At 44.7% G+C, this 24,956-nt stretch overlaps 1 protein-coding gene across 13 annotated transcripts in view; it reads right to left on the bottom strand.

The window, feature by feature from the left end:
* Positions 1 to 3,946: 3,946 nt before the first annotated feature.
* The window catches only part of Ptpn13 (protein tyrosine phosphatase non-receptor type 13), a 178,726-nt gene continuing 157,716 nt past the window's right edge, over positions 3,947 to 24,956 (bottom strand). For 12 of the 13 annotated variants that reach the window (XM_063249384.1, XM_013151924.2, XM_063249388.1 and 9 more), the window contains 11 exons: positions 23,743 to 23,833; positions 22,985 to 23,122; positions 22,129 to 22,217; positions 15,646 to 15,701; positions 13,563 to 13,651; positions 11,977 to 12,125; positions 10,544 to 10,634; positions 8,151 to 8,488; positions 6,564 to 6,779; positions 5,664 to 5,726; positions 3,947 to 4,583 (listed from right to left, as the gene is read on the bottom strand). In XM_063249384.1, the coding sequence (XP_063105454.1) occupies positions 4,488 to 4,583; positions 5,664 to 5,726; positions 6,564 to 6,779; positions 8,151 to 8,488; positions 10,544 to 10,634; positions 11,977 to 12,125; positions 13,563 to 13,651; positions 15,646 to 15,701; positions 22,129 to 22,217; positions 22,985 to 23,122; positions 23,743 to 23,833 (1,416 nt within the window). In that variant the 3' untranslated portion in view covers positions 3,947 to 4,487. Of the gene's footprint in view, positions 4,584 to 5,663; positions 5,727 to 6,563; positions 6,780 to 8,150; positions 8,489 to 10,543; positions 10,635 to 11,976; positions 12,126 to 13,562; positions 13,652 to 15,645; positions 15,702 to 22,128; positions 22,218 to 22,984; positions 23,123 to 23,742; positions 23,834 to 24,956 lie in introns of those variants that run through there. The other variant, XR_010047689.1, reaches the window with a different exon arrangement.

Genomic DNA, 24,956 nt, shown 5'->3' with positions numbered 1-24,956 from the left:
GTGCTCTGTGCAGCTCAGATTTGTAGTCATTATGGACAGAAGGGTGCCCACCCTCGGGGTTATAGTACACCGGGCAACCAATGACTGCAAAGATGTAGTTAGCAGAGTTGTGTGTTAAAAGAGCTGGGTGGGATGTCCCATGGCCATAGTCTCAGCTAATTGGGAGGCTGAGGCAGCAGGAGCCCACTTTTGAGGCCCTTCTGGGCAATGCTGAGAGCTTGTCTCAAAATAAAGGGGCAAGAGGTGTAGCTCAGTGCTCCCCAGGCCAATCCTCAGTACTGGGGGAAAAAGTAGGAGGAAGGGAGGCGGTTCTCAGGTTCAAAAGGAGCATTACCATGAATTTTAAAGAAGCCATGACATCTAAAGCCAAACGGTAAAATTCAGCTCTCTGCTTTGAAAATCTAAGTGTGAGGGTTGGTGTTTAGCAGGAGCGACAGTTCTGTCAGGGCATTGTTAAGACAGAAACACAAACCAATGTGAGGGTCTGAATGTGATGCCTGGCAAGCATCCCGCCACCTGCCTTTCAATCATGCTACGAAGCACTAGGGCATCAGGCTGCTTGGGGGCCCATGCCTGATTGTCTTTTTGAGATAGGGTCTCCTTGTGCAGTTCAGGCTGGTCACTAGGGCTACCTGGGGCCAGTGATGACCCCTTGGGCTTCAGTTTCCTTTCTTAAAAAGGAGGACAACACATCTGAGCTCTGACCCAACTTGAGAAGTGGGTCCTGGGAGCAGGGTGCTGTTGCAGGAGCCCCTCGTCTGCGCAGGCGCAGCAGAGGGCACCCTCTCCTCTCTGGTCTGGTCCACCCTCCTGCCAAGGGCCCGCGTCCTGACATCGCCTTGTATGCTGATGAGTCCCACACCTCTGTCCATGGCCTGGGGGTTTGCTGAGCCTGTCTTTGGAATCTGGGTCCTTTCGGGTGATTGAATAAAATGTCTCTAAGCCTGTACAACTAAGACCAAATGTCAAATATTTCTGTAGACCTCAACATTTACAAAAACCACACACTTCTGGCTCCAGATCTTAAAAGATTGATGGGATGCTGGAAACCGAGGCTGAGGGGCCACTGCTTTCTCCTGTGACGGGAACCGAGACAGTGCTCAGGACTGTGACACGCTTTACCCACAACCATTCTGCAGAGGTGGCTGTGTGTGCATCACGGCCATGCTCAGGATGGACTGAAATCTGCCAATTGCTGCGCCCACTGGCTTCCTTTTGGGAGTGCTGCCAAGCCCCTTCTCAGGAGCTGTCTGACACAGCTGTTTTCTCTCTGGAAGATGATGGATTGCTAGGCGGAGTTGCTATGACCACTGCCAGCCCTGAAGGACAGACCGGGATAATCACAGAGCCACTGGCAGCTGTGCAATGGACTTCTGGCTTTTTTTTTTTTTTTTTTGGCTTTTTGAGATGAAGTCTCCCTATGCAGTTCAGGCTGGCCTTGAGCTCACTTTGTAGCCCAGGCTGGACTCGAACTGGTCACAATGATCCTCCTGCCTCAGCCTCCTTAGTGCTGAGATTACAGGCGTGAGCCACCACGCCCAGCTTGGGCTTGTTTTCTTAAGGAAACCTCACTTATTTAAGTTCACTCCCAATTGGCAATAAGATTGTTGGCTTTAAAACTGTTTCCGGTCTGGCCTGTACTTAGTCATGTTTGTATCTACCGCAACACAGCAGCTTGACTGTGTATGGAACAAGAAACACAGGAGTGCCCTTTCACTTAAAAGACACCTAGCTGTGGTGAACCTCTAACCCTCATTTCTTTTTTTTTTTTGTCTTTTTCGTTTGTATCGGTACCAAGGATCGAACTCACGACCGCCTGCTTGCAAGGCAGGTGCTTATGCCGCTGAGCTAAATCCCCAGCCCCTAACCCTCATTTCTAATCACACTGTGTTTGGATAATGAGTCACTTTATAGCCATATCTGGCAGGCACGCTGGAGCCGCTGGTGTAGGGACCTGATCTAACAACCCGTTTCTCTCCTGTTCATCACTGTTCAGAACATCTGTACCGATGATGTCTGCTGTGTTCTGAGTTTAGGATAAAATGGCTTCTAACTCCTCCAAGCTTCTGACTAATTGGGCGCCACAGTTTAAAAACCAGCACATGGGTAAATGTGGTATTTCCACACCTGCGTCAGCAGGCATTGCCTAGGTGTGACCACCTGCACCTGTCCGTCCTCACTTGCTCTCCGCCCTTCCACCTAGCAGTCGGTCTTTCAGGTTTTTAGTTTCCACAGGAGAGAGCGTGTGATACTGTCCATTTCATTTTTTATAACTCCATAGTGCATACATATTTTCTTTGTTTGTCTGTTTGTGAGCGCTGAGACCAATTCTGACCTAGTTGTGGTGAGCGGGGCCTCGAGAAGCGGGGCACACAGGTGCCTCCGGCACTGCCGACTTTGTTTTCCCGGTCTACACCCAGGGGAGGGCCAGCTAGCCCACATGGCAGTTCTGTCTCCCACTGTCTGGAGCAATCTTCACATGGTTCTCCCCACCCGGGGTGAGACTTCTGCTCTCTACATCCTCCCCAGCAGGTGTCTGGAAACAGCCGTGTCTGCTCTGTATCTCCATCTTAACCTGAGTGGTCCTGCCACAGCACCCATCAGTGGCTCAGCCAGCCTCCCGCAGCAGGGCTGTTGCCGCCCAGCTCTTGGTGATTGAGTGCACGGCCCCAGTGGGTATGCCTTGTAGGCTCAGCCCACGCCAAGTTTTCCACGTGCGGTCCTCTGTGCTGTCCCTTTCTGAGGTGGATAGTTCCACGATGACCTTGGAAGCTGTGTGTTGACCACAGAGCTCCTGCAAGCTTGGCAGTAAGGAGTGGCCTGCGGGCAGTCGGTGTGCCCACTGTTAAACCGGACAGAAGTATGCTGAGGCATGTCTGGGGTTGATGTGTTCCAGTACCCAGCTGCTGTAGGTGCAGGAAGAGCCATGCTGTGCTGTGCTCACTCTGCCATCTGAGGGCACCCGGCGCTGTCTCTTCTTGGCCTCACCTGGCTTTCCACGCCAGTGAGTGGCCTGTACCTTCCCCAGTAGGGCGTCAGGTCCTGGGTGCAGGCAGTGGCATGTTTACTAGACTAATTCTGGGGTCACAGAGCCTACCTGCACCACCTCCTGCTCTCCATTTCCTCGACACATCCTTTCCGGACAGCGTCCCCTGCCTTTGCCTGCCCCAGTCTGTGCTGACAGCAGATGGGGGCTTGGTGTCCGGCTGCCCTGGCTGCTGCACTCTTTGGGCCTGGTTTTGTATTCCTGTGGCTGGGAGACAGGCCGGACTCCAGCTCACTCACCACAGGGCTGACCAAGGGCTGTCAGAGCAACAGAAAGTTCTGCGCTTTCAACTTGTGATGCTGGCTGCAGCTCTTCTGACTGAAGTGAGGACAGTGCGGTGATATCAGGTTCTGAGTCTAATCCAGTGGAGTGTCACCAAGGAGCTGTGCGTATTCATTGTTATCACCTTCTGCCTGCAGAGCCTCCCCCCAGAAGCAGGGCCCAGCAAAGTATACGTGGGGGAGTGACTCCAGGCTGCAGGCTCAGAGCTGGCGCAATGGTGGGAGCAGGCACAAAGAGCCCCAGGGAATCAGGTGCAGGACGGAGTGCCACCTAGTGGAAGCCGGATCTTGGAGGCTGCTGTTTTTCTGCCAAACAGAAACCTCCCGGGAGTATTGTGGCATGATTGTTGCTGCTCCCCAGCTGGGAATCCCAAGCCTCACTTGCAGTATTCTGCACGTCGGTTAGGCACAGAAAGCTGGCGTCACTTGTGTGTGTGTGTGTGTGTGTGTGTGTGCCTCTGGAGCTCCTGGCTGCTATGCAGCCCATCTTGGCTATGCCAGCCATCCCAGAAGGTTCACTGCACCACTGCCAGTGGCAGGCACAACGGCAACCAAAATGGTGGGTGGGAGGTCTCTGGCTCCTCAGAGGCCAGGGTGCTGTGCCCACGAACCCTGGCAATGTGTTTCTGCACGTTTTATTTACAAAGTGAGACGCACACCACAAACACATGATGCAGTTAACTACGTCAATGCACGTGATGCCATAGCCCTATGTTCTCGAAAAAGTACATAAATATATTACAGGGTGATCTACGCAGTAAACATCAGAAGTTGACACAGGAAACACCTTCCACGTTTTTCTATGCCAATATTACTGTCATTTAAAGCTTAAATACTGGTTTCAAGTATCTCCTATAAAACAACTCTTAAAATACTGGGAAAATTTTGCTATAAACAAGATTGGTACATTAAAAACAGACCCAGCGTGTCCTCGGAACGAAGTCCACTGCCAGCCAAGGGTACCTGTAGCCCAGTATCTGCCCTGCTCGGTTAGTGTTAAAACAGTTTAGTGATTATCTCAGTTGAGCGCAGCTATGGAAGATAGCATCTGTCATTGGGGTGCCCGAGAGGCCCCTCGAGGTCGCAAGGTCAAAGGTGCCAGCAGGAGGACAGTTGCGAGGTGTGGTGGCTCTCGGGGTGCACATGCAGAGAGACGGCCGTCACTCGGGCCGCTTGGGCCGCTCTCTCCGCTCTTCTGCAGCCTGGAGCCATTTGAGGACGTGCAGGACCACTTGATAGCAGAAGATGTACTGATCCTGCGAGGGCGTGGGTGGGAGAGACCGATTTTAGAGGCACCAGATCACAGAACTGCTCAGGGTCACACAAATGGTCAAAAAGTGGAAACCAAACTGACAACATGGAGAGGGAAAAAGCCTGCGGGCGGGGTAAAACTTCAGAACTAACTGAAACTGTCTCTCATTGGAGGACCACTTCTGTTTCGGTGCTCTGACAATACTTCATGGAAAAATAAACTTCTTACAAAGTTTCTTCTAGCTTTACTAAAACTCATCTTGATATTTTAAAAAAAATCCATAAAAAACAAAATATCCAAACCTAAGAACATATTAAAAATAGTTTTCTTTAAATATTTTGGAGCAAGAGACCTGGAAATAAATATGTCTACAGAAATCAGAGATTTAAACACGTGCTTGGTAGGGCATGAGTTCAATCTCCGGTACCAAAATAAAACAAAACAAACAAATAAACAAAACAACTTAGAAATCAAAGGTTTTTTTCAAAATATAATTATTAAAAATATTAAAAAATTTTTCTTTCAATATTTTGAAACAAAAAAACCACAGAAATTAAAGATGTCTGAAAACGAATCTTTGTGGTGAAACTTAAGTTGGTGGTGTAGGGATCTGAGTTTGTTTTTTGACAAAGAACACGTCTGAAAATAAGCAGGAAAATTAACAATATATGAAATGGAAAGCAAAGAAACAGCTACAGCTTGGTGCCATGTAAAACAGCTCCACACATATGAGCACCAATGTGTGCACCCGCCCTTTAGGAAATCAACGCCTCCTCAAAGCAGGAATACAAGAACCTGTTCATTTCCTGCTGCTCACCTGTCTGGCGCCTTTTCTGCATCCCCGCAGTCAGTGTGACACTCACACCACGCACAGCCCCTAACCCTCTTTCTGCCACACCTTCCACCGTCTCCCTCTAAGCCAGCTCCCCTCCCGTGGTGGGTCTCACTTAGTCAGGAGCCAGAGTGGCCCTTTGAGGCCACGTCCTTGCAGGCCACGGGCTGCCACAGCTCCCGTCACTCAGAGGGGCCCGCGCTGGCCGTGGGCTCTGTCCTGAAGCCCCTGGCAGGGCAGCGGTGGACTCACCTCGGTCTGCACCATCCCGTGCCTCTGCAGCCGCATGCAGCGCACCAGCTTGGAGATGTCGAACTGTGCGGAGACAGAGTGTGTGTTAGCCAGCGGGGTGGCCGCATGGGCACCCGGGCTGCTCCCACACTAGGCTTCTGAACTGCACTGCACTGCCGTGTCTGTGTCTCTGTTCTGGGAAACTGCCCTGGACAGTAGCTTGGTGAACGGACTTCGTTACCATTTATGGTCCAAGAATTAGAGCAGGTTGCCTTATCTGAGAATCTTCAACAAAATTCCCTTCTCCAGAGAGTAGTTTCTTATAATTTTAAAAGCAATAGAAACTACTTTCTTACAAATTGCTTTTCAGAGTCAAATTCAAGAATTTTAAATTTTGGCTGACATTTAAGAGTTGGAAACAAGGGAGAAATAGACTGATTTTGCTCTAATTAAATTTCGATAGTAGACACAATGGTGTGTGAAGTGTAAGAACTGCTTTCTACTCCCATTGTTTATTTACATATTTATATAGCAGCCTATTCCAGTATTTTCAATGATTCTAGCATTCTAAGCAGCTTTATGTTAATCAGGTAAGACTGTACTCTTATTGGTTGGGTTAGTAGTAGTTTTTAGACTGCGGGTGACTATTTAGATGGGGTTCTTAGCATTAGCTCGTGTAGTAAAACACACATTCCCACCCAGACGCAACAGCAACCGCCAAAAGTCCACCTCTTCCCTTCTGAAAACGTCTCTTTTGCACGTGAGCACTTCTGCAGGGGAGCAATACAGACCATGTCTCACCCAGGCTGAGATAAGGAGGGCCAGCACAGGGGCCTCGCAGAGACAAAGGCAGCCAAGAGCCTGGCACTGGCACCGGCACTGCCCCTGTCCCCGCGTGCTCAGCGCCCACCCTGCACTCACCTCCAGGTCCTGACTGATTAGCCCGAGGACCACGTCTATGCATATCAGGGTCCCCGAGCGCCCGATGCCGGCGCTGCAGTGTGTAGTGATGGGACCTGAGCCGTGGATGTGCCTCATGTAGGCGATGAAGGTGAGCAGGGCGTCAGGCTGCGAAGGTGTGTCATGGTCAGGCCAGGCAGTAAAGTTCAGGTGGAATATCCGCCGCACCTCTCCTGTCTGAGAGCCATAACACAGTAAGCACACAGTGTCACGGTACGCTGTCCATACCATGAGGTTTTGGTATTATTATTTTGTTCTTGCAAGATTTTTCTTTTTTGGTCATCGTGGGGATTGATCACAAGGCTGAGGGACACTGCAGCCTGCTTGAAAACACTTTTGATGGTGAGGGAGGTCTTGCTCCACTGCCTGGTTGCACAGGCTGGACTTGAAATCCACCGGCATGCGGGCTTGCAGGCATGCGTCACCCCACTCAGCTGGTGTTTTCAGGTTTTGAGTTGTATATTGGGCAAGACCAAAAGGGAAGCAGACGAGACCAAGTGATTCTGTCAGTGGTTGTCAAGGGGGCAGAAGACCCACATTTTCTGGGCATGTGGTGCGGGGCAGGGCCTAGCCCTGCGTGGTGGGCCTCAGGGACACTTGCTCTTTCAGACCAGGACGCTGTTCCAGCTGTCCCTCTGTGCCTCACAGCTTTTCTCACACGCTGTCCCTCAGGCCTCCCTGCCCATCAGCACCCATCTCTGCTCCTCTCATCTCCCTCAGCACCAGCAGCGGCCCCCTGAGCAGTACAGACCATACCCGTGCGTTCCCTGCAGCCCTGGGGCCCACCCACGCAGGGCAGAGCTCTGTGCACATCGCTGAGTGCTGGATGCTGTGCCTGTGGAGTGTGCAGAGACACCCACGTGCCGAAACTCAGCATCCGAACTCGGCAACACACACGCTCCTCCTGTGTCAAAAATGTTTACAAAAGAGGCATCACTTTAATTCTTCATAGAATCAATTCTAGAAGAAATTCTCGGGCCCCATTTACATGGCACCAACAGAACCGGTGTGTGTGCTGTGTGTCTGTGATGGTGAGGTGACCCCCTGGGCCTTGGTGGGTGGGCCCTCCAGCAAGTGTCCCGTCCCCTGTGCTTCACTCAGGGACAGCACTCGCTAGACCACGCAAGCTAAGTTCCCCAGGGTCACAGACCACAGGGAAATCGCTGAGCGACAGCCGTTTATGCTGCTGCTGTCCACATTCCCGAAAAATGGCAGTCACTGTGGGGGAGGTTACCTCTTACTCACATTCCTGAGATAGTGTCAGTGAGCCCACTTGGATGCTTGGTCTTCACAAGCCCCTTTCCTGCAGCTTCTGACCCCCGTGTGCTATCACTAAGCAAGGGTGACAAGCGGTTACACGAAACAGGTTCTGTTTCCTGTTTACTTTCCTAACGCAGGTCCTGCAGGAAACCCCTAACATTTGAAATTGACTTGACGAGAAGAAAGTCCCACCAACACTGGAAACTGGGACATGGTGGCTTTACCTAGAAAGCCTGGTGTAATGGTACAGGGCCTATTTCCGAGGACAAGCCAACCTTGGGCACTCACCTGAATGTCCTCCAAGGTCATCGCGCGTACCACAAAGCTCTTTAGCTGCTGTGTCCGCTCCAGGGCCAGGCGCAGCCTGTCAGTGGCCATTGTCATTACGCCTAGGAGGTTGGGCCAGTAGCGCTGGCACTTGATCTTTTCTCCCTCCACTTCTTGTGTCATCATGGCTATCACTGTGGATTTTTGCTCCCAAATCATCTGCCAGAAATCTCCAACAGTGGTGGGGAGAGGCCCCTGGCAGGCGATGTAAAAAAACTCCTCTTTCCCCACTGGGACCCTGATGAAGCTGGCGTTGATGTAGCCCCCATCCTTCCCCAGAGGCACCCTGGTGGCGTCATCTGTGAAGGTGACCGAAGGGGACCATCAACAGTGCGCAACACTTTAGAGAGAGGCTTACAAACTTTTAACAGCTTGTTTTCAAAGTTTTGCACAGCTACGTTACTTTCTATCTATAACTTTCCCTGATGTTACAGGCATGTTTATGATGAAATTTGGTATTTATTATTACATAGACTTGGTATAAGGAGTAAAGGTAATAAACACATTTAGAACTTTGAGATCAGTAACTAGAACCAAAGCAAAAACAATTTTGCCACTTCTACCCCATTTTAATGCTGATAGCAATAATAACAGTACTGAATGACGATGCCATTTTTCACAGAACAAAAATCAGTAATGCCATGACACTGTAAAGTAGTTACCTCAAATACTACTGGCATAACTCATTTGCCTAATTAAATAGTATTTCTTTTACTAGGCTGCTAAAGCAATGAAGTAATGTAAATAAAAAGGCAACTCAGTTGCATGTAGGCCTTGCCTTTGGCTAACTAATTTTACAGAGTCAGAATATAATTTTTCAAACAAAAAGTATGAAATGTATGAGCTCTTTTACTAAAGCCATAAAGTCAATGGTTTATTCTAGAGAATCAATTTGTGTGTATATATACATTAAAAATCACTTTTAATATCTACCAAATTAAAAACCCTTTTCAAAAAATTTTTAAATTGCTTTGCTTTGAGTTGAGGTTATACTACATGGTTCAGGCTGGCCTTGAACTCACTATGTAGCCCAGGCTACCTTGAACTCAAGGTGATCTTGTCTCAGCCTCTCACGGGCCAAGATTATAAGTGTGTAATACCATGCTGGCCATAAAACCTTCCGGTATGTGTCAAAAACCATCCGTCAGTGTCCTTTCTTAGTTGCCTTCTATCTTTTAATCTAGGCTGTTTATTCCATGGAATCGGGAACATACATTAGTTTTGTTTTTATGGTTTATCCCACTCAGATTTTGAAACACTTGGCTGGTCATCTTTTTGCCTCAAAGTAATTCTCATCTACTTTATGTCAAGCCATTAAAAATGTTGTCTGAGACTTGTTTCTTGTAAGCAGTTTTCCAAGATGAAATTTTGTCTTCCTTCCTGGTTGACAAAATTCAACTGTATTGTTATTACTAAATAATCTGTTACACTGGGGTCAATGTGTCATATATATATTACAATCCAAGGGTATGAAGGTTTGGCTGAGAAAAACCATAGGAAGTTGCTAGTGTTGTTTTTATTTTTGTGGTTCTGGGGATCTAGTCTAGGTCCAGCTCAACGTAGCAAGTGCTCTACTGAGCCAAACTAACTATCCTCAAAACTTTAATGTTTTCATAGACATGTAATTTTAAAACTTGCACTAAAATAATTGGTTTTGTTTACTTCTGGTATCTGACATGATTCAAAATCTAACACAGCCTGGCCAGGCATGGTGGCCAAGCCTGTGATCCCAGCACTTGGAAGGCTGAGGCAGGCGGACTGCTGTAAGATTGAGGCCAGCTTGGGCCACACAGAATTTACCACCAATCTAAACTACACAGCAAGCAAGCAAAAGGCTATCCCAAAGAAAACAAAACAAAGCAAAGCAATACAAACAAATCTAGTGCCGCCGCCGGTCTCATTGCAGTCATGTGTGTGCGCGCACTGAGCAGCCACCACAGACGTTCCTGCAGACCTAAGTGGAATACATGAAGGTGGCTGCGGCGTATGAGTTCGAGAAAATGCTCATCTGTGCAGAAACCAGTCTGTGCTTTTTTTTTTTGGGCAGTGCTGGGAACTGCACATGCTAGGCAAACACATTCTCAGTCTTGAAATCTGTATTTTTACAAAGATTTTACTGATTTGGCATCATAAAATTAACTTCATATGCAATAATCATAAAAATTCAGGAACATCTTAACAAAATTTAAGATTTCGCTGAATTTCTGTATACAGCTGATATAAAAATGAATTCTCACTGTGTACGTACTAAAGTAAATCTCTGAGGGTGTATATGTGTACACATTCTGTTAAACTTTTACACAGTCTGAAGTATACTGAACATGCACTCAGTTTGAAGCCAAATTGGAACTTACAGGGAAGTATGTTTTTGTATCTGTTCTTCCTTCTGTTTTCCTTCGTCTGCCCAATTAGGCACTGATCCAAAGGTTTTAATTCTTGAAGATTCTATAGACAAAAATGGAGATAAATTTGTTGAGAAACACATAGTTGACCAACTAGAAACGCTTTCAATATGTGGGATGCACAGCTGGCTGATCAGGGATGACTTAGGTTGTTAATGTAACCACCTAAAATAAACCTAAGATTAACACTAATTCCATCAACCTTTGTTGGAGTCTATTATGGTAGGCACCTTTCACTGAGTCAACTAACTTTACGAGTGAGCACTTTGTGTCCTGAGTTTTAATTTTAGTTTAAATATCTGTAATAATATTTTAGAAGAAGTACAGCTTTGGCTGGAAGCCAGGCTATGGAGCACAACTTCTGGGCAGCACTGTCTGCTGGGTTACATGTGTGGTACCGCTCAGTTTCCATTCCCTCCCTCCCTCCAAGAATATATACTGAGCTTATCACAGGCAAAGGCATAGTCAGTTCTGGGAATAGAGCTGGGAGTGAAAAGAGGGCTTTCCTGGGGCTTACGGCTACTGTAAGAAAGAGATGATAAATACAAGGACAGAGTTTGTAAAATATGCCTTGGAAAAGTTAATAAGCTGCCGTGATGAGGAAAAACAAAGATCTACTTTATTAGGAGTAACAGAAGTTCTGGGATAAGCTAAAAATCTAAAGAACTTAAGCTAAGTACTTAAAGCACCATTTCTTCAAGAGATTCCTGGAGAGGAAGAGGGTATGGCTTCATTACTGTGGCCTTCAGTTTCTAAACTTACACAATGGCATACATCTTTTGAGAAATGTACACAAAGCGACAACGGACAGCAGAACCTCTCAGTAAAAGTGAGCTCCTTTTAGAGGTCTCAAAGCTCGGGAAGTGGGGAAATGAGCAGATGGACTGGGTCAGCCTGAGGCCCCCAGACAGGCTGCCTCCCTGTGTCCCACTGCTGGACCTGGATGCTGCCGCAGGGCACAGGGGAAGGGCTCTGCTGAGGCTGCAGTTACACACATCACTGTAACAATCACCAGATCACAGGAAAGTTAGTAGATGGCTGGAACTCACACTTAGCCTTCTCCATTCTTTAACTTTTTATACTCATTCATGCATGAGACAGGGACGATAATCTTCAGGGAAGTTTTCCAGGTTCTGAGTAACTAATAGGATTTCTTTAAATCAATGCTATTAGGACGCTAGCGAGAAGAATTATTTTTTGCTAGGTAAGATAGTGTTCTTTTTAATGTGAGGACTTAGTGAAAAAAGAAAAAAAAAGATAGTGTTCTTATAGTTAGAAGTAAGTGAACTTTAGCTAAATTTTCAAAAAGTGCTCTTAACCTTGGGCTATTAAGTGCATACATTTTTCTTACAAATACATGCATAAACTTTGCGTGGGTAACTTACCTCCAGCTCCCGAGAAGGGATTCCTTGATCCAGTAAGCCCTGCAGCAACTGAATGGCAGATTTCAACCTGGAGCCGGTGTATCTCCCTGAGGGCAGCACTCGGACCACAGGAAGTGCAGCCAGCTGCTCACTGGTCAGGAAGAGAGGACCTAGCAGAAGGGCGGAAGAAGATGATGATTTCTCATAAACTTTCTCTGGAACTGATGTTACCAATAAGTGGTCTAATCTGAACTTAGCATCACCTCCTGGGCTTTACAAAAGGGAGAGTCTCCAGACATGGGAGCACTAGCCAGGCAATGCCACACCAGGCCTGTGAATGCAGTCAACACCAAAGCCTACATAGCGCAGCACTGTCTTTAGGCAGTGTGCTTAGAAATGCTTAAGAGTTTTGATTCTCAGTTACTTATGTTTTTAAAAAAAGAGTTTATGTTGCTTCTTTTTCCTTCTCTTTATTTCAATGCCACTGTTTTTTTAAGAGGAAAACATGTAATCCTGTATTATCCTGCATGTGATTGGTCTCTAAGCACGCAGGGAGAGATGAAGAAAAATGCTTCGGAAACACTCCTGCAGAAGAGATGGCTCCAGGAACACAGATTTCTTTCGTCAGCGCTCACTCTTGGCAGCTGATCATTTCCCCCATACAGAAGAATTCTCTTGGGCTATTTTGGAGTTTAATCAGGCAAGTACCTTAGAAGAGCCCAAGGCCTCACCGAGTTCCTGTCCGTGGAAGTGACTAACAGAAGGCACGGGTCATCCTGGGAGAAGGCGGGGAGGCTTGTCTCCACAATGCCTGCCTCAGCGTTTCGTAGCTCAGTCATTTCCTTAAGCACTATGATGATGCAGCTGGTATGCAGCAAGAGTAACCTGGGCACTGTGGGACCCGGCAGACCAGTGTCTGGCTGAACACAGAGCTTACTCATGAGCAATAGCTGCCCACCTTCCCAGGTCACTGAGTGTGAAGGAACAGGAACTCCAAGCTTGGGTGCACGTGTGCGGCTGGACAAGAGTGTGGCTGGTGGATACATAGCGTGCATGTTGGAAAAGTGTCAGCACAACATCCTTAGTTTCTTTTAAAAAATACTTCAAATGGGAAACCACGCTGTTTCATTATGCCAATGTACCACTTTTAATATAAAAGTAGAGAAATAAAACCCTGGGCAGAATGTACCTCCACTGGCTCAGTAATAAAATGAGCAGTGGTAATAATGAGAAGAGGCCAACTGACAGTTCCTAAAAGACAAGGGTGGGACCAGGGGACCAAGTACCCACCTTCCCAGCAGTTTACCTGTGTTAGTACAAATAAAACGGCTCCTTGACATCTCGTTCCATAAGGGCAAAATCATGGCTCTGGGTCCCCAGTGAAGGCCCTTGTCCATTCCTTGGTGTTCCCGCAAGCCGCTGGGCTTTCGGGCTACTCCCATGTGAACAGCCTGGTTATACAGTGAATGTGTGATCGCTGCCACTTATCTGTGTCTCAGTTTTACCAAATGTAGAACCAAATGATGTATGAGGACAGTGAAAATTCATATATTCTGAAACTCATCTCTACCCACTGCTTTAATAAATGAATTCCAGTAGATGCTTGCCTTTCCTGGAGTCCTCATGGTCTGCAGTCCCCACTGGCGGGCCCTCATCCTCCTCCGTCTTCCCGTCTTGTGACGACATTTGCAGTGAGCTATGCCAAAAAATAGATTTGCAATGTTTGCTCTTTCCCCACAAAATACACTTAAACATCAGGCCTCTAACCTCTCATTTCCACCAAAACCATTACAATATTGTAAAACAGATTATCTGACTTAAAGAAACCCCAGATCCCGTACTTCCTAAAATGTACTGGTAGACGCACATTGAAGTGAGGTGCAGTTTTTAATCTGTCCTCACGCAGACCCCAAGCCTGGGCCAGGGGGCGGCGCACAGGGTGTTCCCACCTCCATCCCTCCCCGCGAGGAGGCACCACAGAGCTTTCCCTTGCTCAGCGCCCGCCCACTTTGGCATCTATGACAGCATCTACATTCATTCAGAGACATGCCCAGGATGCAGCCTGGAGGCAAGAGGGCACAGCTGTGCCTGGGCACTCACGTAACAGAAGGAAACTCCACACATGTCTCACTATTCTAGGGGTGCACAGCAGACAGCATCCCTCTAACAAGGACGGAGAAACTGGAAAATGTTTTTTGCTAAGATGGAATGTAAAAGGACTGAAACAATCTGGGCACATTTGCACTTTCCGAAAGTCAGGGAAGGAGCAGAGGGCTTCTGTGTGAGGACACCACACACGCCGTAAGCAGCTCAGGACTCAGGGCCCCACAGTGTCAGCAGCAGGGTGGCACTGCCTCTGCACCAGCTCCCTGTGGGCCCAGTTAGCATGCCGCATGTGAGTCCTGAGCCCTGCAACCCCGAGCTTGGACTGTGTTTCTTCATCACCTAAGTCCTTTTTGCTCTTTTGCATAGCTGCTCAGTATTTCACTGCATGAGTGCATCCTAGTCTACTGTCTCTCAGGGTGTCTTGCTACTATAAACAAAGTTGCAGTCATGGATGGTGAGTAATACAATAACAGAACACTGCTTTCCCTTGTAGAAAGGTCTCGAACACCTATGGCAGTCGGACTCAGATACACGACTGCTGCTGAAGGGGACATAGCATGTTTCTTTGAGCTATGCCCCTTTGTTTATGTTATGAAATGGTATTAATGATTCTAACAGTAATAGTTTCCATGATTTTAGAGGTGTTAAAACAAAAACAAGTACACCCAAGAATCAGTATATGAGAACAATTTTATATTTCAATAATATTTTCAACTGCCTCCCCAAGAGACTACACTAAATTTACTGTTACTCTTCCTTCTGTCTTTGCCTAACAATAAGCAGTACCTGTTAACTGAGACTTTGCTTTTTTGGTATTTATTAATCACTACGTATAAAACTGCATTAACCTTAGTGCCCCTATCTAACTTAGTAAAAAAATTCAGTGTCAGTTTGCCTTTCAAGGAAAATGCAAATAGTTCTTTTTCACTGATTATTAACACATACAAAGCAAAATTAATGTGTAATCACTGTGTTAGTCATCAATATGTAGAAGTTTTCTGGTACATAGTGTTACAAAAAGTTTATAGTGGAAATTATTTTCAAAAAGAAAAAGTTTTGAGGAGTTAAAGGTTTCTTACCATCTTTGCTTTCATTATTTTATTAATGAAATTACAAATTTTGAAAATATAGAAAAATAGAGAAACAGTAAACTAAATTACCCTAACCTGAGCAGGAGAATATAACCAGTTACTGTTGTTAGCATGTCTTCTTTTAGGCCATTCTTTTTTTTTTTTTTGTCTTTTTCTTTTTTATTGGTACCGGGGATCGAACTCGCGACTGCCTGCTTGCAAGGCAGGCACTTATGCTGCTGAGCTAAATCCCCAGCCCCTTTTAGGCCATCCTTGAATTTGTTTTTTCTATGGGTGAGCCAACACAGTTTTTTAGAAGCAATAATATAACACATGTATTTTCAGCCAGAACAATTTAATTGTATAAAAATTTTGAAACCAGTTTAAATATTTAATCATATTTCCATAATTTACTCAACCAGTTTCATTTTATTGGGAAACAAATGGAAATCCTCAGAGCATTTCTGAGGAAAGAAGACGGGAAATGTTACAGATACTGTAAAAGTTTTCCTACCTTTCACTGTTTATTTTCTCTTCCCAGTATTCGGTACTAATGCTCGTTCCAGTAGACTGTAATGAAGAAAAATGAAAATTAAACTACTGTAACACAAAGCAATCTCATGGCTTTTTTTTTTGGTGAATCACTTGCTGCTCTCATTTACCCTCCTATTACAGAAACACACATGACACTCCATTAAGACACTGCAGACAATGCCTGTGGGTCCTTTTCACAGCGCTGCGGCTTTCTATCAGTTCTACATGGGATGGACTTTCTACACTGTGGCTTTCTACTAGTTCTATAGGAGAGAGCAAGGGAAAACACGAAGCACTAATTGTTTAGGCATGTACACTTGGCATGTGCTTTATACAACTTTAACTTAAAATTTTAAAGTTTTAAAATAAGCCAGGCACGGTGGTGTCAATCTGCAGTTCTAGTTATCTGAGGGTAAGGCACGAGGATAATTTGACCTTGGGAGTTCCAGGCCAGTACGGGCAGCAGGAAACAGAACACAGCACACCTGAAGATAGCTCAAACGTGCTTAAGTGGCCTTGTCCTTTTATAACTAATTGTTTAGGCATGTACACTTGGCATGTGCTTTATACAACTTTAACTTAAAATTTTAAAGTTTTAAAATAAGCCAGGCACGGTGGTGTCAATCTGCAGTTCTAGTTATCTGAGGGTAAGGCACGAGGATAATTTGACCTTGGGAGTTCCAGGCCAGTACGGGCAGCAGGAAACAGAACACAGCACACCTGAAGATAGCTCAAACGTGCTTAAGTGGCCTTGTCCTTTTATAACCAAAGGTCAATGACTTAACTGAGTGTGGTCCTCTGACCACAGTACTGTACAGGACCAGCTTGCTGCAAGCAGGATTTGTTGCGTTGTCCCCTTAGACAGTGAGTAACCCTTCATTCAGCCTTCCTAGGCCGTGTTAGCTCAGTGAGCAAGGTTCCTCTTCACAGTGTGGCCTAGGAGACCGGGCCCTCTTCTACTTGTCCAATCTCCGTCGCACCAAGCTTTAAACCTGTGGGTGTTTCGCAGGCTCAGAGCTGCTCGTCCCCTGTCACGGAGCTCTTTCTGTGGCAGACACATTTACAAACGCTGACTGTGTCTTTCCTCCTGAGGGTATGTCCTAGCCCAGGGATGGCAAACCTTTCAACACTAACAGCCCGCTGCGGCACTAGGGCCACAGGGTCACCATCACTGCCTTGGCCACTCAATCTGAAGCACATTTCCTAGGTCGTTTTCTCTGTAACACATTACAAAAAACTACACAGACTCTCAGCACTTAAAATTATACATGTAAAACATGTTTGATTTTCTCTTTTTTCCTCTATTAGACTTTCATGAGTGCAGACATAATGCCTGTCTATCCACCAATATGTCTACACACTTCATGCTGAGACACGGAAGACTACCTCAGTCATTTAATAACAATGACATTTTAATGTGACCTTTCAGCTACAGACTTTGTAGAGTTAGAAAAGCATTTGCATTCTGGACATCGGAGACAAGGCACTGCAGTACTACCGCAGCAAAGACTGAAGCTTGGGTGCATGGCTCGCTTTTCTGAAGAGCAGTGAACCATCCAGGTCCAAACCCAGAAACCCAAGTGCTTTAGAGCCATGCACCCCACTTCCAGCTGATTTATAGAGCCAAGGCCAAATGGAAATCTGCCGATCCAGCGGGGCTGGTGGCTCACAGCTGTAAACCCAGCACTTGGGAGGCTGAGGAGGACTGTGTGACTTTGAGGCCAACCTGGGCTGCAAAATGAGTACAAGACTGGCATGAACTACAGAGTGAAATCTTGTCTCAAAAAAAAAAGGAGGAGGAGGAAGAGGAGGAGGGGATGGAGAAGGAGGAGAAGAAGAAGATGAAGGAGGAGAAGGAGCAGGAGTAGGAGCAGGAGAAGGAGCAGGAGCAGGAGCAGGAGAAGAAGGAGAAGGAGAAGAAGGAGAAGGAGAAGGAGAAGGAGGAGGAGAAGAGCTTCACTGGACCACGCTTGTGGAACTCTGAGATGGTGATGGCGCAGCATCACGTTACACTGCAGGGCTTGTCTGCACTGCACAGGCCAGGCCTGCAGGCAAGCATGCTTATCACACAGCAGAAGGGAGCACTGGAGGGCCCGGCATTCTCAGAATACTTACAAATGTCTGTAAAATAACCCAGATTGGATAGGAAGCACATCACTGCCTTTCAGCATGATAATGCCATGTCTCTGGAGAACACGTTTTTCCTTGCTGTTCGGACCTCGTGGGGCAAGTATCTAGCCCTCAGGACATCTCTAGAGACACGAACGGACCAACATCCTTCGCAGGCACCCAGGTCACACTAATGACTGCCTCCTCTCCTCTGTTCAGCCTTCAGTTTCTAGACAGAGCATAACACACACTCTGCTTCCAATGGCGCAGTGCCCTGCATGCCTGCAGCCGGCCCAGGCCTTTCTGCCTTTGCTAATGCAGCCCACAGTACAGGACAGTTGTGCCCACCTCATCTCAGCTGTCAGATACTGTTAAAAAGACGACTTCCAGTCAGCCTAACAGCCGACCCGCCACTCCCACACGGACTGCGTTCCTCCACTCTTCCTATCCCTTTCAGAGCTTCACATTACCCTTTCACTCGGCGTGTGTCTTAGCACAGCTTTTACCACACTGCACTAGCGCTCTGCACCCCTCCACCCCCACGCTGATCACCAGACGCTCCCTGCAGATAGGGGCCAGAGCACTGCCCCCTTCTCACTGGCGTCTCCACATCAGCGTCCAACAGGCTCAGAAATGGGAATAAACAGTGCGGACTTTGGAGGACAAGTTGCAGTAGTACATGTGAGCAACAGTACATGTGAGCAACAGAATTACGTTCACAGGTAAACACAGATACTGACTAAAGCGCTCTACTAAGAGGCAGTCAGATGTAGAGACATTTGTAACACAGAGTGGCACATGCCACGACTCTGCACCAGTAATTACCAGGGGGTGCATCTCTCCTGTTGTTTTTTTCTTTTGGTACCAGGGATCGAACTCACGGCCTTGTGCTTGCCAGGCAGGCGCTTACACCGCTGAGCTAAATCCCCAGCCCAACACATCTTTCCTTTTTAAGAAGACAGTTCTATACTTTATAATCTGAATAGTTAACATTTTCACTTTTGGTATGAGTTAAAACTTTCAGAACTGTACAATATCCTGTTAGTGCCAATTCAATACCTAATCTACAACATGTTTAGGACGATCTGTAGATAATCTACCTATAACAGACTGCATATGGCATGTGATTACAGACATATACATATAAGACCATATACACTTAGACTGTATAAATTGATATCCAAACACATTAATATATTGTATAATACACAAATATTTTAGTGACACAAAACATTTTAATATAAAAATATATGCTGGGGATTATGCCCAGGGCTTTAGTTTAATGTATGCTAAACAAGTTCTTCATTGACACGCTGTATGTATCATTTTTATTTTATTTTGAGACTCCCGAGGAGCTGGAATTACATGTGCCACCATGCCAGACTACCAGATTTTTCCATTCCTTCTTTATTTTGGTACCAGGGATCGAACTTGCGACCTTGCACTCACCAGTCAAGTGCCTGAGCCACTGAGCTAAATCCCCAGCTACTACCAGATTATCTCTGCAAGTTCTGAAGCACTCTATCATCATATGGCAATATTCTGGTAATACAAAATGAACCAGGACTGAGCCAATATTCTCTTCCCGAATATGGTTCAGTCTTCCTTTCAGCTGTGGAGATGAATCACAGATGCCACTTGTCAATCTGTCTCTCAGGAACAGAATTCTCAGTGATTTAAACACATCTTGTTTGATACAAACAAAACTCTTCATGTTCTTTCCTAAGTACTTGTTCCTTCTTTCTTGAATTTACTTTCTTACTTTGTTATGTTTACTAGTGGCTAAAATTGCTTCTCAAGTTCCTAAAAACTGTTAATTTATAACTTCTGCGGATGGAACAGCCCGAAGTGCTGGGGTGCAAGCATCACGCATTCTGAATGCATGAACGTACTGGTCTGTCTATATTTTGTTGGGAAGCCAAAGAAATAATCTCCATCTGTAAGTCTTTTTAAGACTTGCTGTAGTAGTTTGAAATGCTAATTTTTCCATGTGAACTTTAGAATCATTTTATCACGTCCACTTCATTTCTCATTCAACAAAAGTTGAAAAAAATTTTTTTTTTTGCAGTACAGGGATCGAACTCACTGCTTCACACTTGCCAGGCAGGCTCTTGTGCCACTGAGCTAAATCCCTGGCCCAAACGTTGAAATATTTTATAGGAACATACTGAATTTATAAGTGACCCCAGGGAGAATTTAAGTTTTCTATCGAAGAATAAAAAATGTTTTTCTTGGATATTTCTTTCATGCTTCTTTGTGTTTCTGAAATTTTTCATTAAGACAGGTCTGGCACATTTTCTGGTTGAATCTATGCCTAGAACTTTTGTTTGTAAGCAGTGTAAATGAAATCTTAACCACTGTTATACAAATTTAATTGGTTAAGTAAATTTACCTGGTTAAGCAAATTTAACGAGCAAATTCAACTACTACGCAAAGATTGTGGTCCACAGCCAGGCATGGAGGCTCACGCCTGTAATCCCAGCACTCAGGAGGCTGAGGTGGGAGGATCCTTGTGAGTTGGAGACCTGCTTAGGCTACAAAGTGAGCTCAAGGCCAGCCTGTATAGCGAGACCTGTCTCAAAAAGACAAAAAAACAAAAACAAAACAAAAAAACCATTGTGGTACACACTGAACTATGTACCTCCTAACCAAATTCGTAGGTGGAAGTCCTAACCCTCAAAGTGGGTTGTACACTTGAAAACAGTGCCTTATGCAGTAATTAATGCTTAAACACTGTCGTAAAGATGGGACTCCAACAAGACTGATGTCTTTGCACTAAGAAACAAAAGCAGCAGGCATGCACCAACAGAGGAGTGGTGACATGAGGACAGTGAAAGGTGATCATCTGCAAGCCCACATGACAGGTCTGCTCAAAAACCAATCCGATGGCACCATGGCCTTAGGCTTCAGCCTCTGGAACTGTCAGAAAGTGGACTGCTGCTGTTTGGTAAGGCCCTACCCCTGTCTGCTGAACTGCCAAAGTTTGTTATAGCGAACCTGAGCAGACTAAGACAGGCTGCAAACTGAACTGTCTGCAGAGGACAGATTACCAGAACTGTAAAACGCTTGGGCGGGGTAAGGCAGGACAACAAGAGAAGGAAGGTAGAGTCTACTTATACCTTGTAAAATTACTTTTGTCTTGTGAAGCTTGAGCATTTATAGCACCAAAAAACAAACAACCTTAGAAGGGGCTGGGAATACAGCTCAGTGGCATAAGTGCCTGCCTGGCAAGTATAAGGTAGTGAGTTCAATCCTTGGTACAAAAAAACCAAAAACCAAACCAAAACAAGAAATCCCAGGGACCTTTGCAATACTGTTTTTCATCACGTAGAAAAAATTTAGCAATCATCAGTAGATGTCCAGTTTAATCAGTTATGATTTGTTGACATGACAAAATAATGCTTTAGAAAGTTTGAAGCAAAGTTATATAAATTCATGTGGAAAGAAAGTAATGATCAATGGTTAAGGGAAAACCAGATTTAGAACAGTGTGATACAATTTGTATTAAAAACTTTTATAATGAATATACCCAAAAATCATAACATTAAAAAGATGACATTCTGCCATCAACTGCTGTCACCACAGTTTAGCTATAAACAAGAATGTATGTATGTTAAGTTTTTCTCCTATTTTATTTTATTTTATTTTATTTTATTTTATTTGTTTCATCTTTTTGAGACAGGGTTTCACTATGCAATTCATGCTGGCCTCAAATTCTTAATTGATCCGCTTGCCTTAGCCTCCTGAGGGCTGGGATTATAGGCGTGCACCACCACACCTGGCAGGTCTCATTTTTAAGGCAGCTGATGTGACTTTTTAAATTTTGTTTTGTTTTCGAGATAGGGTTCTGCTACCATAACCCAAGACTGGGCTTGAACTCTCAGAGAGCCTCCTGAGCCTCCGGTGCGGGGATCAGCTTAACAAGACGTTTTTGAAGTGGCAATTAACGATTTTCATTTATTCTTTTAAAGAGACTTTAGGACAAGCATCTTAAGTGTCATACTTAATATTATTAATAATACAAAATAATTAGAATCATTTTAACTTAAAGTGTTCAAAACATTCTTTTCAGAGAGCCTACTGTTATGATTATTAGTATTCTGACAGCATGAAAGAACATCTTAAGTGAAACCACTAAAGAATGCATCTGAAATACTCAGCAGATGTAAGCGTCCTTGTCCTTTGAGACATTTGTGAGTATGAGAGTATGTATAAGTAACACAGGTGGCTGACTATTCTAAAAACCCAACTCAGCCAGTTTAAAGGGGTAGAAGACATGAGGTGGAAAGTGACAGGGAAGGAGGACGGCGAGAAGAGTCCAGCACCCTAGGCTGTGGTCTGGTGTTACCCTCACCTCAGCAAAGTCCGTAGGGAGAGATGTGCTATCCTGGTCTGTGTCTTCTGCTCCCTCTTCCAATAACCTCCCATCTGTATTCCGTGTACCTGGGAGAGAAATATACAGGTCAACAGGAACTTCTGGCACTGATGAAGCAATTGAAGAGTTCCCATTGGTCTTCAAAACAAGGCTATATAAAGGCCAATATTTACAAATAGTTTCAATGCTGCAAATGTCAGGAACACAGAACATGTAAGTGTATCATTTTTGATTAAATTATCTGTAGGACTGTAGTTCAGTGGTAGGGGATATGCTTAATATGTATGAGGCTTTGTGTTCAGAGTCCAACACACAGACACACACAACCACACGAAAACCACACAGAACAAAAAAAACTGCAGTGTCCTTACGATGGCTAGCATTAACTATGCAAAAATCTTGGGGATATTACTTCTTTTCTTTTTCTTTTTTTTCCTGGTACCGAGGACTGAACCCTAGAAGTGCTTAGCTACACTCCCAGCCTTTCATATTATTTTGAGTTATTTGGGCTGGCCTTGAATTGAGGATCCTCCTGCTTTAGGCTGTTCAGTTGCTGGGATTACAAGTGTACACCATGTGGGCCTGGCCTGGAACAGCAGTTCTAAAAACAAAGCCACAAGGTTACTGACACATTCTGAGATCTCAGTGACATGGTAGCCCACTGAAGAATACAGAAAGGAAAATACATACTGGGAGAAAACTTATCTTACTTCTGAAGTGTTACCAATGAGGAACAAGGCAGACACTAATGCACCTCATGTTTACTCAAAACACGCCTATAGAGACATGCCTGTCTACTGCTCTGAGGACCGACTGACCCACACAGCTCCTGTACCTGGGCCATAGGCATCTCCTGGTGTGCCAGTTTCATTTAAAAGGTTCTGAGCTTCCGCATCCACCACATCCAGCAGGGACTGGATAACTTCAGCTTCTTGAGGATCATCATACATTTCGTCATTTTCTGTATTAGATTCTTAGAAAACATTAATTTACATGAATGCTACTTAGAGAATGCTGGATGAGAAAGGGACGGGTCGGCCCTACACTGTGCTTACCTGTGCAGCCCGTTGTTTCTAGTTTTAGAGCTGACCTGGGTGTCACAACAGAAGACCCCACAAATGCAGTTTACAAAGAATAAATCAAAAATAACTTTGGCAATATACCTTCCCCAGACATTAGTAATTATATGTTTATTTTCTTAAATTAATCTCAAATTATTAACTCATAGAAGAAGCCCAAAAAGCTTTATTACCAAGATTAAGGTACCAAACATCCTCCAGATAAGGTCTCCAAGCTGTTAGGCAGCCTAGGAGGCACTGCTTTACAGAATGCAGGAGACAGCAGGAACAAGGCAGCTGTCTCTCTGATCATTTGAAAGACTAATTTTAGGCTCAGAGGTGGACCCTTGTATATTAATGCAACTAACAACATTAGCTTTACATTCCTTACTTGTGTTGTTTTATTTTCTTGAACAATACTCTCTCCTAGAAGCTGCAATGACATGTAAGGCAAATACAAAAGGATACCTGATACTTCCGTTACCTAAAGCTTTAGGGTACTCAGAGTAACTGGATTAGGTACTCGGAAAACTACCTTCGCGCCCAGTCAAACTTGCTAATTTCTTCATCTGAGAAGCACATTTTCTTTCAGGGTGCGAAACCTCAATTATTTCTTCCCCATTAACCTAAAGTGTAAACAAAGCAAACCATCAGGTTACTGTGTTTCTGTCTTCCAGGCTTAGGGAGAGACTCACACTGCCCCTCTCCTCCTCTTCCCACTCCAGGACCATTTTACAGCTTCCCACCTCAAGCTGCGTTTCTGGGAGAATCAGTGCTCATGAGCAGTGCGGAGGGGCAGGCTTTTCACCAAACACACTGGGAAGCACTAGGTTAAGTAACATCCAGGGTTTTCTGTTCCAGAAATTCTTACATACTACACAAGTAATAAGCCGTGTCAATTACACAAATAGTTCAGCTGCTAAAAAGAAATGTATTATAAAATAGTCCTTAAACTTACTGGACTAAAAAAATCTCTTATTTGAGACAGTTTATGCGATTTGTCTTTCAAAGAACATTTCTAAGAACTTTAATAGGACTACAAAACCTTAGAAGTTGAGGGAAAGGGAAAAGTTTTGAATTATTTATGAGGTGATTACATGGATATAGACTACAAATTTAGTGATCTGTTATACAGATTTTCACATCTTAACCACATGTGAATTTAAGAAAAATAACAATGGATTCATGACTGTATAGTAATTATTAAGCAACAGAATGTAACTTTTTAATGCAATGATAAATTGCAAAAAGCACTTATGGAACATAGCTTATAGAAACAAAAATCTGGCTAGGTTGTAGCTCATCAGTAGCATGGACCAGCATGAGGCCCTGGGTTGGATCTTCAACATCACCAGAAAACACAAAAGAGTGGGGTAAAAATATAAAGTTACATGATTAGAATAAATTAAAATAATTTTGCAGAAATAAAAGGTTGTGGTTTTCTCAGGTTTTATTCTTTTATAAAGGGAGGACAAACACATGGTAGATATGACAGAATTATTATGAATCATGATGATGCTCTATTATATGTTTTGAAGTCCTGTATCACTTTTATTGTTTTGTTGGGTTGGGTTTTATACTGTTCTGTCTTGTTTGATTTTGTTATATCCAATGACATGGGAAGCTATTTCAAAGATAATACGATATATTATGATAATCATTTGGGATTTAATATTATCTTGTTTTGAAGTTCTTTATTGTGCTGTTTTGTTAGTTCAATTTGATTCTATTTGATTTTTGATTTGATTT

Source organism: Cavia porcellus, unplaced genomic scaffold (assembly GCF_034190915.1).
Source record: "Cavia porcellus strain 051 isolate PalLab524CR breed Dunkin Hartley unplaced genomic scaffold, mCavPor4.1 scaffold_5, whole genome shotgun sequence".
NCBI lineage: Eukaryota > Metazoa > Chordata > Mammalia > Rodentia > Caviidae > Cavia > Cavia porcellus.
Note: the sequence above shows the minus strand (reverse complement) of the source record. Positions and strands in the feature narration are given on the sequence as shown.